At 47.5% G+C, this 18,382-nt stretch overlaps 1 protein-coding gene across 3 annotated transcripts; it reads left to right on the top strand.

The window, feature by feature from the left end:
- Positions 1–857: 857 nt before the first annotated feature.
- MHCB3 (MHC class I heavy chain) lies at positions 858–17,655 on the top strand. Of its 3 annotated transcripts, none has more exons than XM_070243956.1 (9): positions 858–959; positions 14,144–14,299; positions 14,614–14,883; positions 15,119–15,394; positions 16,006–16,281; positions 16,410–16,514; positions 16,963–16,995; positions 17,137–17,178; positions 17,341–17,655. In XM_070243956.1, the coding sequence occupies exons 2-9, from the start codon at positions 14,227–14,229 to the stop codon at positions 17,343–17,345; spliced, it is 1,080 nt and encodes a 359-aa protein (XP_070100057.1). In that variant the 5' UTR covers positions 858–959; positions 14,144–14,226; the 3' UTR covers positions 17,346–17,655. The 3 variants fall into 3 exon arrangements, with proteins under 3 accessions (XP_070100057.1, XP_070100058.1, NP_001075977.1); XM_070243957.1 differs by lacking the exon at positions 858–959 and adding an exon at positions 4,515–4,701; NM_001082508.2 differs by lacking the exon at positions 858–959 and having other exon boundaries at positions 14,227–14,299; positions 17,341–17,627.
- The last annotated feature ends 727 nt before the right edge of the window (positions 17,656–18,382 follow it).

The following is an 18,382-nucleotide window of genomic DNA, read 5'->3' as shown; positions in this document are numbered from 1 at the left end:
TAAACCAGCTTGGAAGTGTATTCTTCCAGCATCCCCAGTAAGGAACACAACATGCGACACCTTGATCTCAGCCCAGTGAGAACCTGTTGGACTTGTAACCTACGTAACCATGAGATAATAAACGGGTGTTGTTTAAGCCACTAGGTCTATGGTAATTTTTATGGCAGTGATAGAAACCACACAGCAGAGAGGATGCTCTCACTCCCTGACCTCTCCTTTCCCTGAACTCCTCTCCTCCATGACCTCCTACTCGGCTCTCCCAGGGCCCCCACTCCCTTGTACCCCTAGACCTTGTAATTGCCAATAACCCAGCCCTTCCAGAGTTTCCATGCTTTCCATTCTCTGATCTCCATCTCTCCTACTCATCTTCTTGCAAGGTGGCCTAAGGAACACTGGTAGTATTATTTCATCATATATTTTTCATATATTGCCTGGAAATTGCATTGATACCCACAGCATCAATCATGTCCCCCTATTATAGTGGGGCATTTAGAGGCCAGGTAATAAACGGAGTCCTTGACAAAGTGTGGCTCAGAATGAGACCCAGACCCACCCAGCAATCATCCCCCTTCCTTGATTGCATAATTGGAAAGGATATACTTGACAGTTGAAATAACCTCCACACGGGGTCCCTGGTCTGTGGAATAAGGTCTCTCTTTGTGCTGTAGACCAAGGAAACCTCTGAAATTGACCCCATCTTGGTCAAATCAGAAATGATACTGTGTCCCAAGGGCAGGCATTGTGGAGGTTTTGCAGGTATTGTAGGAGTTAGCACCCCCATTAGAGACCTGATGGATGCAGGGACCATTGTGGTGTGGCCTATTATCTCTAGTTAATTCAGCAATCTGTCCCTGTAGGAACCAGATGCGGTCTAAAGGATGCATGAGCTACTTCAGACTCAACCAAGTAGTGGTCCTGATGCAGCTGCTCTGCTGGATGTGATGTCACTGCTAGAGCAGGTTAGTGAGGCCTCAGGCACACGGTATGTGCCTGTAGATTTGGTGAGTCTGCTCTTTTTTATTTCTGTTATAAATGTGGACGTGGAATGATTAGCATGCATACAGAAGGAACAATAACATTTATTTATGGTTTGCCTCAGAGCTCTTTTAACTCTCCATTCTTCCATGATATTGTTTTAAGAGATCTGGACCTCCTGGACATCACATAGAATATCACGTTAGTTCATTTAATTGACAACCTCATGTTGATTGGGATGGATGAGTAATGCTGCAGGCCTGGTAAAGCATGTGCACTCCAGAGAGTGGAAGATAAACCTGACAGAGACTCAGGGAGCGGCTGCCTCAATTCGGTTCTAGAGGTCCAGTGGTTAGGGGCATGCAGGGATGTCCCCTCCAAAGTCAAAGACAATCAGGGCATCTTGCATCCCTCACTGCAAAGAAGGAAGCACACTGCCTGGTAGGCCTATTTTGTGTTCTGACAACACATTCCACACCTGGGTATGTTGTGTGGCCATATTCCGGGTGATGTAAAAGGATGCCAGCTCTGAGTGGGGCTTGGACATGAAAGGACACTGCAGCAGTTCCAGGCTGTGGTGTAATCAGCCACCGTCCATCAGACCTGATGGTGTTGGAGGTGTCAGTGGTGGAAAAGATGCCGTGTGGAGCTAAAGGCAAATCCCAGTGGAAGAATCACATGCTGGCAGCTGGGATTCTGGAGTAAGGCCATGCCATCCACAGCAGAAAAACGTTACCATCCAATCCTTGGTTTCCGGATCACTGAAGCGTTAGAGGCATTCGTCAAGTGAGGAAGCCACAAGGGGAATTCCCCAGGTGGAAAAAAAGAGAAAGCAAAAGCCACCAGACGGTCACAGGGAAAAATCTCAAAGTAGTTTCCTCCAAGTCGACTAGCCACGGGCAGAGGCTAGGGTCCCATCTGGGTCTCCAGAATTGATAGTGAGCAATGGGCTCACTCTGCTCACCACCATCTGAGCCAATTAATCACAACGAGTTAGGGATCAAGAAAGGAAGTTTAACTAGATTAGATTAGCCTGTCAATCAGAAGATGGTGACTAATGTCTCAAAAACCCATCTTCAAAGATTACAGAATCTTGAGGCAGTTATATAGGGGAAATGGGCAGTAATGAAGGGGTTTCCTTCAGGCATGACAGAGCAAAGTTTTAATTTGTCAAGCTATTGGGGAGTACATATGTAAGTGGAGGCCATGAATGAAGAGAGCCTGTGAAGTTGTTTGGGGTAAGTGCAGAGCAGTGAGTAGTCACACAGAGGAGGGGCTGGGGCCATTTAGCATCACAAGATGGCCTCACTTAGGCTCACTTACAATCCCCACCCACCCCTATCAGTAGTAACCCATAATCTTATGGTCAAGGGGGAGACAGGGCATCGTACTTTCTTGAGCTACTTCCTGCTGAATCAGGACGTCGTACGGGGACCATAGCAAGAAAAAGAGTTACTGTCCTTTTGAATCCATCAGAGGCGTCCCTTAAGGGAAGCTGTTGTGTTAACGACTTGATCAATTTGGAGTTCATGGCAGATAGGCATTTAAGAAAGATTAATATCGAACTGTAAGAAGAAGGGTTAGATAGACGAGTTCAAAGTTTTTTCTTTTTAAGACATATTTTAGCTCTTGAAGGGGTTCTGCCACCCACTTTCCCCTCAATCCAGGTGGGATACTTTCCTGTGAATTGGGGGCTGCCTTGATCCGGGACTGATGTATCCAGGGTTTTATGCCGGTAAGTTTAGTGATGAGTGAGTGGTGAGAAGAATCTCAAAGGGGCCCATGCATTTGAGTGACAACTGGTTTTTGGGTCCCTCATCTCTCCAGCTTTTCAGCAAGACATGATCACCAGATTGGAAGGTGTGTAGTAGGATGTCAGACAGATAGGCAGACCTATGAGAAGCAAACTCCTGGACAGAAATTAATACAGAGCTTAATGATTGAACATAATTAGTAATTATAACATTCGTTAAAATGTTCAGAGATTCAGTCCCAGGGGAAGATGGCTGAAGGGTCTCTCATATAGAATTTTGAAAGAACTCAATTTAAGTCCACTTCAGGGAGCTGCTCTAACCTGTAGCAAGGCAAGGGGCAGTGACTTATCCCAAGTTAGTTGTGTTTCCGGGCAGAATTTGGCAATGGTCTTCTTAAGGGGTGATTTATTTTCTCCATCTTTCCAGTTGATTGAGGTCTCCAAGCTGAGTGTAATATCCATTGGATGCCTAAGGTACTGGACACTTGTTGGGTTATTTGGGAGACAAAAGCTGGTTATCACTCTGCAAGGCATCAGGCAGACCAAACCTAGGGATGATTTCTTTTAGCAGCATGTGAGTGACTTCTGATGTTTTCTCAATCTGAGTGGGAAAAGCTTCTACCCACCTGGTGAAGGTGTCCACAAATGCTAATAAAAACCTAAAATTCCTAGCTGCCCGGGGCATCTAGATAAATTCTATCTGCCAATCTCCAGCAGGCCAATTTCCTTTATGCTGGGTGCCCAGGTGTGGGGGACTGGAAGTGGTCTTGGGGCTGTTCTTTGCACATATTATGTAATATTTTGTCATCTGTTATATAGTCCTTGGTAAGTGAGGCCCTATGATGTATGTTTGGGACCCATTAGATTTTCCCTCTGGTGGCCATGGCAAATGTATGATAGTTACCTGAGCAGGCTCATTAATAACACCAAGCAGTTTCAAGATTTTAGGGCCATGTCTGATTTCCTTTTTCCCTGCTGTTGAGTCCCCTTTCTTTCCTTTCAGATTGCTTCATGAGTACGACTTTTTTTTTCTCCTTGAGCTAGATGTAGAGCCCGCATGAGGGTGATTATTTTCACCTTTTGAGCCGATGTCCCTGTGAGTAGGGCTTTGCCTCTAAAGTCTCTTGTAAAGTTATGACTGTGTACCCTACATGTCTCTCACCTTGATCCATGAAGCTGCTGCCATCTGTGAAGAGTTCCAAGTCTGGTTCTTCCAACAGGCAGTCCAACAAATTAGGTCAGCCAGAATACACTGTCTCCATAACTTGTAAGCAGTCATGTTCTGAGGCTTCTGATGTCTTATTAGGGAGCAAGGTGGCTGGGTTTAGGGAAGATGATACCTTTATCCATACATTTGAATTGTCCAAAAGGATGGCCCGGTATTTGCCCATCTATCCTGAAATGAGCCAGTATCCTCCTTTTTGTTCCAATAGTGCGAGTACTTGATGTGGCACGTATACTGTGGTGGGTTCGCCCAGGGTAAAATTTTCAGCTTTCTGTAAGATGTCACAGGTAGCAGCCATTGTCCTGAGGTGGTGGTGGCAGTGGGCGGGAGGCATCCCTTGACAGTCTGATCCAATTGCTTGGAAAAATAAGCCATTGGCTGGCAGGGGGGTCATACCAAGTTTTTGAGTTAAAACCCCCAAGCTTGTTTCCTACCTTCCATGTACTTACAGGATGAAGGGCTTGTCCAAGTTAGGAATCCCCAAGGCTGGAGCTGAAATTAACTTTGTGTTGATGGTATCAAAGGCCACCTGACATTCCTTTGTCCATTCTGGTGGCTCCCAGTCTAGCCCTTTTAGAATCTCATAGAGGGATTTTAGTATGAGACCATAGTCAGAATCCAAATCCCACAGAAACCAGCCATGCCCAAGAATCCTCGCAGCTGTTGCCGGTTGGTGGGAGGGCTCAGCATGCCATAGCCCTTTTTTTGGTCTGGAAGCAGTTCCCTCTGCCTTTTGATAATGCAAACTGTAAGTATGGAACTTTTCGTTTGTAGATCTGTGCTTTCTTTTGTGAGAACTTGTACCCATATTCAGCCAAAGGATTTAAGGTCTTTATTGTGTTGGCCAGACATGCTCACAAATGGTGCACTGTATCAGCAATCATCCATGTGCTATAAGAGTAATCCTTCTTATAATTGTAAGTGGTTCAGATCTTTAGCTGGGGCCTCCCCAAATAGTGTACGGGAGTTTTTGAAGCCCTGGGGGAGCACTGTCCAACAATATTGTTGAGTGACCTGATTATCTGGGTCACATCACACAGAGGGAAAGAGTTGTGATTCTTCCACGAGCGGTATGCAGAAGGACGCATCTTTTAAGCCAAAAACTGAAAACCAGCCAAATTCACCCCGAATGTTGGTTAGCAACGTGTAAGGGCTGGGGGCTGGGCACCACAGGGTGTAGGTCCTAAACCACCTCATTTGTGACACAAAGGTTCTGAACAAACCGATATGTCTCTGAATTGTTTTTGTTGTTGTTTTTTTTTTGTTTGACCGGGAGATTAGGAGTATTATGTGGAGACTGGCAAGGTCTGATCAATCCTGCCACCAGGAATTTCTGCAGAACTGGCTGAATGCTTTTCTGAGCCTCCTGTTTTAGTAGATAGTGTTTCAGGCTATATGAATCACTTGGACATGCCTTGTTTTCCCAGGCTTCCCCTCTGCCCACATGTCTGGTCTTACCTCCTTGAGAATCTCCGGTGGCAGTGGGTCAGGCAGCGTGTCTGAACATTAGCTGGACCATCTGGAACCATAAAGATGATTGTTCTGGTGGCAGTTGCACCTCTAGCTGGCCTGGAGCAAAAGTCACTTGAGCATTCATTTTACATAGAAGGTTTTCTCCCAGGAGAACAGAGCATTCAGGCACATAAATTTTTTTTCAGTTAAAAAGATCTGAGGTAGAGAGAGGAGAGTGCATCCAAACAAAGCCAGCCAGTTGCCCTTGTCCCTTTATGCCTATGGGATATTGTCACAGTGGAAATTGCCCTGCTCTGGGAAGGGCCCCCTGAGTGAAGTGTGTCCCTTCGTGGGTTTGAGAAGGAGAGAGTCCCTCTCTTAGACCTGGCAATCCTTCAGGCATTTCCCACCGGGCAACCAATGGGCCTGAGAAAAGAGGGAGGAGGAGGAGAAGCCCGGGGACTCCTCGGTCCATTGTCCCTCCTTCCCTGATCTAGACAGAGCAGCATAAAGGCTTGAACACAGGAGACTTTATCTTCCTTTCCTTCCTTCTTGTAGAACAATTCTAGCTGCAAGATGGTATCCTGATTGAGTGATCCATTTGGGGGCCACTTTTCTCCTGAGCCCAGTGTATGCTTGGGCCAGGCCACATTACAGTAAAAGATCCTTTTCTTTGTCATGGGCTCATAACTGAAGCCAGCCCCATTTGCCAGCATGCACCCTAGTGGGCCTTTTTTTATGGGGGGGTGATGGATGGAGTGGTGCCCATGGAGAAAAACTGGCACACAGTCAAATCCCACTCCACCAAAACACAGTTTTTGCACTAGTGCAAAACAAGCCAAAGAGGCCAGAGATAATGGTTTAAGGTGGGCTAAAGATCTAATTTCCCAACTGTTTGTAGGGGGTCAGGTGCCTGGCAGAAAGTTTTTAAATCTTCTATTTTGCAAGAAGTCCAAGTCTGGTTTACTTTAAGTCCAAACCTAATTTCCACACAATGACAGCAAAGAAGCTACTGGACAAGACAGAAAAGCGGGGGAAAGTATGATCAGGCTGTGTTCATGACTTCCTCCCAAGGGTTAGCACACAAACACCAGTGCCCGCATTGAGGCGTACAATTCCGTGTTGACACTTGACAGTAAAGCTCGCAAAATTCACGTCCCCGCAGATGATGTAACAAGCACTGGAAGGATGCTGTGGGATTCTGACACAGGGTAGAACTGGCACACAGACTAATGGAATGGCACACACATTCACGAGAACAGACCATAGAGGCGTGCACACCATGGAAATACCGGAGACTAGTCTTCCAGATTATATGATAGGCAGTCTGTACTTTCCTTTATTCCTAAACAACGGCATCTAAACCAGATGGATCTTGGCATGACCAAGGCCCCCAGACAAGGAAAAAGGAATATAAAGTACCCGGGAGTGCAGTTTGGATTACTCACCTAGCTGCAGACACAAGTTCATCAGTTTACTATCCAATCCTTGGTTTTTGGATCACTGAAGTGTTACAGGTGGTTGGCAAGTGAGGAAGCCACAAGGGGAATTCCTCAGGTGGAAAAAAAGAGAAAGAAAAGGGCACCAGACAGCCACAGGGAAAAATCCCAAAACTGCTTCCTCCAAGTCGACTAGCCACGGGCAGAGGCTAGGGTCCCATCTGGGTCTCCAGAGTGATACTGAGCAATGGGCTCACTCTGCTCACCACAGTCTGAGCCAACTAATCACAATGAATTAGGGATCGAGAGAGGAAGCTTAATTAGATTAGATCAACAGCAAATCAGAAGATGATGACTAATGTCTCAAAAACCCATCTTCAAAGATTACAGAATCTTGAGGCAGTTATATAGGGGAAATGGGCAGTAATGAAGGGGTTTCCTTCAGGCAGGACACAACAAAGTTTTAATTAATGAAGCTGTTAGGGAGTACATGTGTAAGTGGAGGCCATGAATGAGCAGAGCCTGTGAATTTGTTTAGAGTACGTGCAGAGCAGCGAGTAGTCACACAGAGGAGGGGTTGGGACCATTCAGCATAACAAGATGGCCTCACTTATGCTCACTTACAACCAGCAGGTGAGGAGAGCAGTCACATCTTCTGGAGGGAGAAGTAATGGACCCTGATCCACAGGAGGGTGGGGCTGTGTCAAACATTGGGGCAGGAGGAATACCTGTGGAACCCGAGTGATAGACTTTGGCACCTCCTGGTTCTCCCTCTGCTGTAACTGGACTGAACACGGGCAGCCCCCAGCCTGAGAAGGGTTTGAGTTCCACGAGCCCAGATCCCTCAGGTAGGAGGTTTTAGGTCACATCCCCCAGGAAAGCCACAAAGGCCCCCCTCCTGGGCTCTGAAATCCATGGCAGCATTTGCACAGAGGCCCTGCTTCCCATGGGCTGTTTCCAGAATGACTAGTCACAGCAGGGACACTAAGGCAGGCTACTGCTGGGAGACATGGGGCTCCTCTGAGAGCTGAATGTGGCTGAGGACCCCCTGCGGCCTTGCTCCATCCACTTAGATTGCCTAGTGGTCTAGGATAGTCCAACAAACCCTCTCTCCTTCTGACCATCACTTGGGATCAGACTTGCATCTCAGTCTGCTGCCTCTCCCGGCATTTTCTGGCTCCCTCTTCATATTCTCTGCTGGGTGTTTCTTCCAATAGAATACTGCTGAGTTTAATCCCATCTTGGTGTCTGCTTCTTGGAGGGTTTGGACTAACAAAATCATCTTCGTCTGTATACCAACGACACATTACTTATTCCATCTTGTAAAGTCCTCTCTTTATCTGCTCTCTTTTGCTTGTCTTTGTATTCTCTCTTTGAGGTAACAGATATTTATTGTTTCAAGTCACTAAATTCTGGAGTAGTTTGTGGCACAGCCATAGATAACTAATAACTCTCCCTTAATTTCTATTACTCTACATCCTTTGATTTCCTCAGAAATGCCCTCTCTCTTTGCTATTTCCAATTCCTCCCTTGTTCCCTCTTTTCTTTTGTCTTTTCTCCTTCTCTCTCTCTCGCCTCCTTTTTTTCTTTTTATTGTGGAAGAATTCAAACATATAAAACAACACCATGTGGTTATGCTGAAAGGAAGAATTATCTGGACCTATATGCTAAAAGTATAATGCCAACATACATGGAATGAAATAAATAAAATTATTAATAGAATCTGAAAAAAATGCCTAGGTGATTCTGCAGCCAAAGCAGTTGCTTTCAACTTTTTTCTGTTTTTATTGGGCCAGCCCTGGTGGCCGAGTGGCTGAGTTTGGTGCACTCTGCTTTGGTGGCCTGAGTTCGGTTCCTGGCACTCACCTAAACCACTAGTCTGTCAGTGGCCATGCTGTGGTGGCAGCTCATGTACAAAATAGAGGAAGATTGATGACAGATGTTAGTTCAGGGCAAATCTTCCTCAGCAAAAATTAAAAATAAAAAAATTTTCTGTCAAGAATCTTCCTCTGTTTTCTATGGGAGCCACCACCACAGCATGATCACTGACAGACTAGTGGTGTAGGTCTGTACCAGGACCCCTACCCAGGCTGCCAAAACAGAACATGCCAAACTCAGTCATCAGGCCACGGGGGGCTGGCCCCACTTTCAACTTTTAATTCCTCCCTTTCAGCTGAGATTTGTATTTTCAGAACAATCACATTAACAGCATGAACTCTTACATTCCTGGTAAAAGTTAAATTGGCACAAGCACTTTGGAAATCAAGTTAGCATTATCTGGTACAGTTAAAGTACACACCCCATATAATCCAGCAATCCTATTCCTGATCATACATTCTGGGGAATTGCTTGTCTATGTGTCCCAGGAGACACATTCAGTATGTTTACAGCAAAAACTGGAATAACCCAATATGCATCAGAGGAAAATAGAAAAATTGTGGTATAATCATAAAACGTAAAACTTCAGCAGTAAAAATAGATGAATGACAGCCTCACACACGAGGGATAACTCTCCTCTGTAAATCTGAGTCATGAAGAGTCTATGCAGTACAAGTTCACTGTACAGGCAGTTCAAAACCAGGCAAAACTAAATACTATTTGGTTTGGGGATATATATACTAATTGCAAAATCTCTAGAGAAACTCAAGGGAATAGTAAACATGAGGCTCAGGGTAGAGGTTACATCTTGTGGATGGATGGAGTTGGCCATGGTGGCTTCACAGGTTCTGTTTCTCACAGCACTGATGGGCGCTCGGGTATTTACCTGGTCATAATTCTGTAAACTGGCATTTTTCAAATTGCAGCTTGGGAACCATTTCTGATTAATTTTTTTAAAATGACAGAGTAAAGAAAATACCAAAATTCATTCAAAGGATCCTTCGCAAGAACTACCCACATTGGAACAAAGCCACAGCCAATATTATGAGCCGTGTTGAGAGAGAGGGCCAGGACACCATAAAAAATTAGCACCGGCTAAAAATAGGCCACTTGATCTTTTGCTCACTGGCATCTCTGTAGATTTCCTGGTCTGTGTTCAATCTGATGACAACGCAATTCTATCTTGAGAAGGATTTGATGTGTTACATTTAACCTCACATAGAACTAAATTAACTACTTCTAGAGAAGTGGAAAAGCACATTGTTCATCAATATAAACTAAACCGGAAAACCTTATAAAGGAATAACCAACCAGTAACAGAATAGAAACGTGAATGGAAGACACAATGGAGCTGCTTTAAAAAAAAACTTTAGAGGCACATATTTACGGTGCTTTTTAGAATCACTTTGGTGTCCAAGTCACTTGTACCAAATCTCATTCCCAAAACACAGGGAAAGACGTTAAATTTATGGTAGGATGCCACTGAACAGCCAGTTTTTAGAAAACCTTGTTCCCAGATTGGAGTTAAGCATTTCTGCCTACTGCATCCCACCAATATTGTCGTCATGATGCTAAGCTAGGTGTACAGCCTGAGGTATGAGATTCACATTTTTCTAATTCAAAAGCAATTTCATTAGGCAACTATATTTGAATATGATCTTGAGTAAGAAATCGGTATTTTAACCAATATTTTTGACATTCTTAAACTATATTTGAAACTTCTAAAGGGAAACAAAGATAGTTATTATTTTAAAGATATTATTATTATTGCACTCACTTCTTAGAAGTACAGTATTTGATGTCACTACTATATGTTCTCAACTTTGTTGCAGCTTATTGAAGGGAACACTATTATTAAAGGCATTTGCAAGAAAAACTTACAAAGATTGTTGTATCTCCTTTCTCAAACTTTTAATTATTATTTTCCAAAAGAGAAATATAAAGCACTAAAAAAAAAAATCAGATAAAAGAAGCACTGATTTACAAAATTCTGAAACAATATCTAATTTGAATTTTGGTATTAACATGTATGTAAATTCTTTGATACTCCTCCTTTCTAGAGGTGGAGCTTAATTCCCTCCTCTTGAGTGTGGGCTGCACTTAATGACTCATTGCAAACTGATAGAATAAGGGTTATGACATGGTGTGTGACTATGATTCTAGGACATAAAACACATTGCAGCTTCCACTTTGTTTGCTCTCTCTCTTGGATCACTTCCTTTGGGAGAAGCCAGTCACTAGTCATTAGCCACCTTATGGAAAAGTCCACATGGCTAGGAACTGAGGCCTCCTGGGGCAATCCAGCAAGGAACTGAGGCCTCTTCCAACAGCCATATAAATGAACCATGTTTCATGGGAATCTCCCAGCCTCAGTCAAGCCATCAGATGCAGCAGCCCTGGCTGACAACTGGACTGCAAACTTGAGAGAGGCCCTGAGCCAGAAGCACTCAAGTAACCCTCTGCTGGATTGCTGACCCTGGGAAATTGTGGGAGATAATACATGTTTGTTGTTTTGAGCTGCTAAATTTTGGGTAATTTCTTATCCTGTGGTACATAACTAACACAGAGTCCAAAGACAGAGTGAATTATTGCACTTTAAGTTTTGCTTGCTCTAAATTAATTACACTATTTCCCTCTTATCAGCACTTTTGCTTTCTACGGTTTTAGTTACCTGCTGTCAACTGTGGTCTGAAAATATTAAATGGAAAATTACAGAAAGAAACAATTCACAAGTTTTAAATTGCATGCCATTTTGAGCAGCTTGATGAAATCTTGCAGCATCCTGCTCTGTCCTGCCTGGGAAGTTACTAATCCCTTTGTCCAGTGTATCCACACTGTATATGCTATCGGCCCACTAGTCACATAGTAGCTGTCTCGGTTATCAGATCAATTGTCCTGGTATCACAGTGCTTGTGTTCAAAGAACCCTTATTTTACTTAATAATGGCCGCAAAGCACAAAAGCATGCATAGGAAAAAACACAGTGTATAAGGTTTGATACTATCCCCGGTTTCAGGCATCCACTGGGGGTCTTGGAAGGTATCCTTGTGGATAAGCGGGACGACTGTATTAAATATTATACCCATCATTTGGTTTTAAGATTTAAGACAAATTTCCATGTTTAATAAACAGAATGCATTTTATTACCATTCACAACAATCTATTTATTTGCACTTCAACTTCTAACCATGGCCCAATTAAACACAAAGGAATAACCAGGCTGTGCTAGGCTGATTCCATGATGGTCCACAACAACCACCTTCTGGTTACTCTCTTTCCCCCCAGTTATTCAACCAAACACTAACACAGATGCCGCTGAGAAGGGATTTTGCAGATGTAACTAAGATCTCAAATCAGTTGATTGTAAGACAAGGGGATTGTCCCGGGTGGGACCGTCCTAATCAGGTGAGGCCTTAAAAGCACTGGGTTCTTCCTGAACAAATAGATTCAAAGGTGAGAGGGATTCAATGTGAGGGACTTTCTCCATTGTGGGCTTTGAAAATGGAGGCCGCATGGCAAAGAATGCTGGTGACCAGTAGGTGTTGGGAGCAGTCCTGCTCTGGCTCCTCACTGACAGTTGTCAAGGAAGGAGGGTCCTCAGTCGTACAACTACAAGAAACCCAATTCTGCTAACAAGCTCTGTATAAGCTTAGAGGAAGATCCTAAGCTCAAGATGAGAACCCAGCTTTGTGAAACCCTGAACAGAGAACCCACACACACAACGCACGGAATTCTGACTAAGGAACTGTAATCAAACAAATGGGTGTTGTTTTGAGCCACTAAGTTGTGGTAATTTGTGACGCAGTAACAGAAACTAAAACACAAACTCACTGTGCAACAGATAAGGACATAGCATTTTTGCCAGTGGAATGAATTTATGAACGGATAAGCATGCTAGTACCATAAAATAAAATCTTTCCTAATTTTTCATTTTATGATTTTCAATAACATAATTAAATTTTAATACAATAATATTTCATTCATTTATTCAATGACAACTAATTTAATCCCTACTATGTACAAGAATGGCTGTATATGGCAGGGATACACCTTTGACCTAAACAGCCCAAAGCCCCTGTGCTCATGTGTGTTACATTCTAGAGGTTTCCCAAGAGTGAGACGGAGCCATTGGAGTGTTTTAGTGGAGAAATGACACATCCTGACTCACATTAGCAGGATCCCTGACCCCTGTGGGGAAGATAGTCCATGGGTGGCATGTGAGTGGGTGGCACTGGTGCCACAGTTCAGGCCTGAGAGGGTGGTGGAGATGAAGGGGGGAAGAAGGGGGAGGGGGACAGAGAGAAGGGCTGGAGAAGCAGGGGTAGGAAAAGAAGCAGAGGGAAAGAATTCTAAAGCAGTGGAATCCTCAGACTTCAACATACGTATTGCTTTATAGATCTTTAGTAAATATATCTACAAGCCCAGCAGGGTAGCCTTTGCATTTGGTGTTTACTGTATTCTGTGGGGCTGCCTAAAAACTAATGCCCCTTATGTTAATCAGTTTAGTAATTGTGTCCCAATAAAATATTCACACTGCTCAGATTTGAATAACATAAAAAGAGGCGGTGCAGGGGCTCTGGTGAATGGCATTCGGTCTGCACGACCACTTGCAACTTTGAGAAAATTAATGCACAACAACAAACTGTGCTTCCTCGTGCTTCGTTGTACTGAGGACATGTCAGGGACTCACAGGGACAAACGAGGGAATGAAGATCATTTTAAAATACAACAACCTGGAGTCACAGATATACTGACTGGAAAGTAATAGGAGCTTTGTGAGTCCAACTGCAGGGCTGTGCAGAGACATTTCTGTACGAAGGGGCCCAAATCACTGCTTTTACAGACTGGATTCGGTTTTCAAGATCGTGTTATACCCACTGTGGTTAATAAACAAAAGGAAGCTGGTCTCCATGAGAATCTCTACCTGGTGTTTTCAGACACAACTTTTCCAGGTTGAAATAGAAAACCCGTCCCTCCACCTCCATTCCCAGGGCGACCTCACTCTCTGGCATTAAGTTCCCTGGGGCTGAGTTTTCTTCTAGAAGAGTCCATGGGAGAGGTAAACGCGTGGGAGGCAGGGAGTCCATTGCAGGAAGAGTGATTCTAGTAAGAGGAGTAAAAGGGGCTGAACCCAGCCTGGGGGTCTCTCCCGGTTTCCTCAGACAGCCCCAGGGCCAGGATTCAGGGAGACAGTGTGACAAAAAGTGCTTGGTGCAGGAGGAGAGGGGTCAGGGCAAAATCCCAGGTCCGTGGACGTGGTCGTCAGGGTCCCAGGCCCCGAGGGCGCTGTCTGAAGCTCAGTGGTGGGAAGTCCCTGTCTCCCTGAGTCTCACTTCTCCCTCACAACGTGTGTCAGGTCCTCCTGCCTGGAGACTCATGACGCGGCCCCGGTTCTCACTCCCATTGCGTGTCTGTTTTCTAGAGAAGCCAATCATCGTGTCCGCGGTTCCTCGTTATAAAGTCTGCACCACCTTCCGGGACTTAGATTCTCCTCAGACCTTAAGAATGAAGGTCACGGCGCCCGGAACCCTCCTTCTGCTGCTCTCGGGGTCCCTGGCCCTGACCGAGACCTGGGCGGGTGCGTACGCGGTGCAGACGAAAATAGTCTGTGCGGGGTGCGGAGCGAGGGGACCACGCGGCAGGACGCAGGCCCCCGGGGAAGGCGCGTCTCCTCGGACCCAGCCCAGCCCCCCAAGTTGGCCTCAGCTATCCTGCCCCTCCCTTCTCCTGCCCCGCCCCCTTCCCGCCTCAAGTCCCAGTCCTTCTCCGTCCATCGCCCGTTTTCTGTCTCACGAGACCCTGGCCCGTCCCCTCCCGGCCTCATCAACCTCGGACCCGGGGACCCGCGCCGGGAGGAGGGTCGGCCGGGTCTCAGCCCATCTCTGCCCCCAGGCTCCCACTCCATGAGGTTTTTTTACACCGTCGTGTCCCGGCCCGGCCGCGGGGAGCCCCGCTTCATCTCCGTCGGCTACGTGGACGACACGCAGGTCTCGCGGTTCGACAGCGACGCCGCGAGTCCGAGGATGGAGCCGCGGGCGCCGTGGATGGAGCAGGAGGGGCCGGAGTATTGGGAAGAGCAGACGCGGTGGGCCAAGGACAGCGCACAGAATTGCCGAGTGAGCCTGAACGACCTGCGCGGCGACTGGAACCACAGCGAGGCCGGTAAGCGACGCGGGCCCGGGTCTAGGTCGCGACCCCCCATCCCCACGGACGGGCCGGGGTCTCCCCAAGTCTCTGGGTCCGAGATTCACCCCGAGGCTGCGGACACGCCCAGCCCCCGGACCCGGGAAGAGCCGGCGGGGACTTTTCCGCAGTTTTAGTGTGGGTCTAAATACTGCCTGTCGGTCCGGGCAGGGGCGGGGCCGAGTGGGCGGGGCTGACTGCAGGGCTGGGTCAGGGTCTCATACCTTACAGCTCAGGTTTGGCTGCGACGTGGGGCCGGACGGGCGCCTGCTCCGCGGGTACAGGCAGTCGGCTTACGACGGCGCCGATTACATCGCCCTGAACGAGGACCTGCGCTCCTGGACCGCGGCGGACACGGCGGCTCAGATCACCCGGCGCAAGTGGGAGGCGGCCGGTGTGGCGGAGCGCTGGAGGAACTACCTGGAGGGCACGTGCGTGGAGTGGCTGCTCAGACACCTGGAGAACGGGAAGGAGACGCTGCAGCGCGCAGGTACGAGGGGCCGCGGGACTCCTGATCTCCCGAGGGGCTCAGCCTGCCATCCCGCAGAGAGAGGAGGGAAATGGGATCCACACCTGAACGTGTCCAGGCCGTGGGTCGGGAGACTGAGTCCGCTAGGGTTTTCAGATCCAGTGCCGAAGAGTGGCTCCCCAGAGGGCTTGCCTTTCTCTCAGGGACATGAAGGGGTCCAGTCTCTCCGGGGATGGAGGAGGAAGCTATCTCTGAAATAAGTGACAAGCGGTTCCCTTTGACTCTCGCAGAGCTCTGGGACTTTGTCTCTCAGGCCTTGTTCTTCGGCCCCACACCCTACGTGTTTGAGGTCTAAAGGTTTTCTGAGTCGTTTGGCCTCCACCCAGCTCAGGACCAGAAATCGCTTTACTCCCATTCAGAGACCTGCCTCCTACCCTGGGCTGAGTCACTTTGATTCCAGAAATTTTCAAGGAGTGGAGTTATTTCAGGTTTCTGTGTACAGGCTGGTGTCTGGGTTTTGTGCTCCCTTCCCCACTCCAGGTCTCCGGTCCATTCTCAGGATGGTCACATGAGCCCTGCTTCAGTGGCGCAATGGATGCAAAATTCCTGAATTTTCTGACCCTTCTCCTCAGACCCCCCAAAGACACATGTGACCCGCCACCCCATCTCTGACCGTGAAGTCACCCTGAGGTGCTGGGCCCTGGGCTTCTACCCTGAGGAGATCACCCTGTCCTGGGAGCGTGATGGGGAGGACTTGACCCAGGACACAGAGCTTGTGGAGACCAGGCCTTCTGGGGACGGGACCTTCCAGAAGTGGGCGGCTGTGGTGGTGCCTTCTGGAGAGGAGCAGAGATACACGTGCCATGTGCAGCACAAGGGGCTGCCTGAGCCCGTGACCCTGAGATGGGGTAAGGAGGGAGCCGTGGGCTCAGAGCCTCTTGTCAGGGAAATCAGGAGCCCTTCTGGAGACCTTCAGCAGGGTCAGGGCTGAGGCCTGAGGGCAGGGCCCTCACCTTCCCTTCCCTTCCCTTCCCAGAGCCGCCTCCTCAGTCCATCATCCCCATCATTTGCATCATTGCTGGCCTGGGTCTCCTTGGAGCTGTGGTGGCTGGAGCTGTGATCTGGAGGAAGAAGCGCTCAGGTAGGAGAGGGGTGTGGTCTGACATGTCTTGTCCCACTAGGGTGTTTCAAGCCCAGGTAAAAGTTTGTCCTGCCTGGTCAATGGGAAGTCCCATCCATAGGCACATGTGCTTTCCTAGTCTGGGACCCTGTTTGCTAACACTTACTCTTTAGTAAAGCACTTGTGAGAATGAAGGATAAATTTATCACCTTGATGAGTCTGGTGATGGGGACCTGATTCCCAGCAGTCACAGGACAGAGGAGATGGTGAGGGGAAGTCACAAGTCACAGGTCATGAGGGTGGTTGGTCCAGTCTCCACACATGTGCTGTCATCATGTTTCCTGATCCTGCCCTGGGTCTGTAATCACAGTTCTGGAAACTTCTCTGGGCTCCAGGACTAGGGGGTTCCTTTAGGACCTCATGGCCCTGCTCCCTTCCTGGTTTCTCACAGGATGTTTTCTTCCCACAGATGGAAGAGGAGGGAGCTACACTCAGGCTGCAAGTAAGTATGGAGTGAGTGTGCTGCCTGGGACCCTTTGATAGTGTAGACGGGAGCCCATGGGGGAGCTCACCCACCCCAGAGTTCCTCCTTTAGTCTCATCTCCTGTGGGCTCTGACCACATCCTGTTTTGTTCTATCCCAGGCAGTGACAGTGCCCAGGGTTCTGATGTGTCTCTCAAGGCAGGTGAGATTCTGGAGGCCTGAAGTGGGGAGATGCTGGGGTGGAGGGGCCTGAACTAGGTTATGGAGACTCTTTGATTGGGACATTCTGAGCATGTGGTGGGCTGTTCAGAATGTCACTAATTACAGTCAGTGACAAATTGTTCATGATTATTTTCTTCTATAGCTTGAAACAGCTGCCTGTGGGGGACAGAGTGATGCAAGATTTGTTCCTGTCCCACCCTCATTGTGACTTAAGGAATCTCTGACTTCTGCTTCTGCAAAGGGCATCTGAGGGTGTCTGTGTTCCTATTAGCATAATATGAGGAGATAGGAAGACTAGTCTCTGCCGTGACCCCCTCCCACACTGACCTGTGTTCTGTCCCCGATTGACTTTCCTGTTCCAGCAGACGTGGGGCTGGCTCCATCCCTGTCTTTACTTCGTGTTGCCCTGAGCTGCAGCTTCTTCCTTCCTTATTGAGAATAAACATCTGGATATGAACTTGTTTTTTCAGATTCTTGCCATGAGGGATTGATGGGTTAATTAAAGAAGAAAATTCCTAAAATTTGAGAGGGGAAATAAATGGAGGCTCTGAGAACCTTCCAGAATCTGCCTGTTCACTGTGCTGAGTCTGTTGCAGGTGGCGACAGGAGAAGGCTGTGAGGAGCTGAGTGTAAGACTGAGGCCTGTGCCCAGTCGATGTTCAGTGCATTGTGGCCTTTGACATGGTGACTCCTTGGTGGGGACATCTTCTCTGCTTCTTTGTCCTTGTCCTTTCAGGAGAACCTTGTCCCACCAGGACCTGTGAGCACAGGGATTTGGACATCACCTGGGCCTTGTGTCTCCAGGACCAAGTGCAGGGCGGGCTTCATGTGGCTGGGTCAGCCTGGGCTCAGGCTTGGGTCCAGCCCTCAGCCCCACTTTTGGGTGTTTATTTGTTGTTCCTTTGTTTCTGTAGCGGATTGTGCCTGTTCTTGTTCTTCTGTATAAGTTCTGGTCATTCTCCTCTGGGTGTCCCCCATCTCTGACAGCAGCAGGAGTCATTTGGTCTGTCATTGTCCCCACAAGGCCAGGTGGCCCTGCACACGGGCATCTGTACTGTCCAGAGATGAATTTTCAAACTCGTCCAGCTCTGTCCTTCTTCTAGGGCTTGATTGTCATTTCCACCTTTCCCCAACCTTCTCAAAGGAGCCAGATTCTGTGGGAAGAGGGACCCTATAATTTCCCA

Source organism: Equus caballus, chromosome 20 (genome assembly GCF_041296265.1).
Source record: "Equus caballus isolate H_3958 breed thoroughbred chromosome 20, TB-T2T, whole genome shotgun sequence".
Classification (NCBI taxonomy): domain Eukaryota; kingdom Metazoa; phylum Chordata; class Mammalia; order Perissodactyla; family Equidae; genus Equus; species Equus caballus.
The sequence above is the reverse complement of the archived record's forward strand: the minus strand, read 5'-3'. Positions and strand labels throughout refer to the sequence as shown.

Bases quoted from the DNA above. Each gene is read 5' to 3' on its own strand.
- MHCB3 (XM_070243956.1), top strand. From the start codon at position 14,227: ATGAAGGTCACGGCGCCCGGAACCCTCCTTCTGCTGCTCTCGGGGTCC. The intron at 14,300-14,613 runs GTGCGTACGCGG...CTCTGCCCCCAG, and splicing joins CCTGACCGAGACCTGGGCGG to GCTCCCACTCCATGAGGTTT. The intron at 15,395-16,005 runs GTACGAGGGGCC...CCTTCTCCTCAG, and splicing joins GGAGACGCTGCAGCGCGCAG to ACCCCCCAAAGACACATGTG.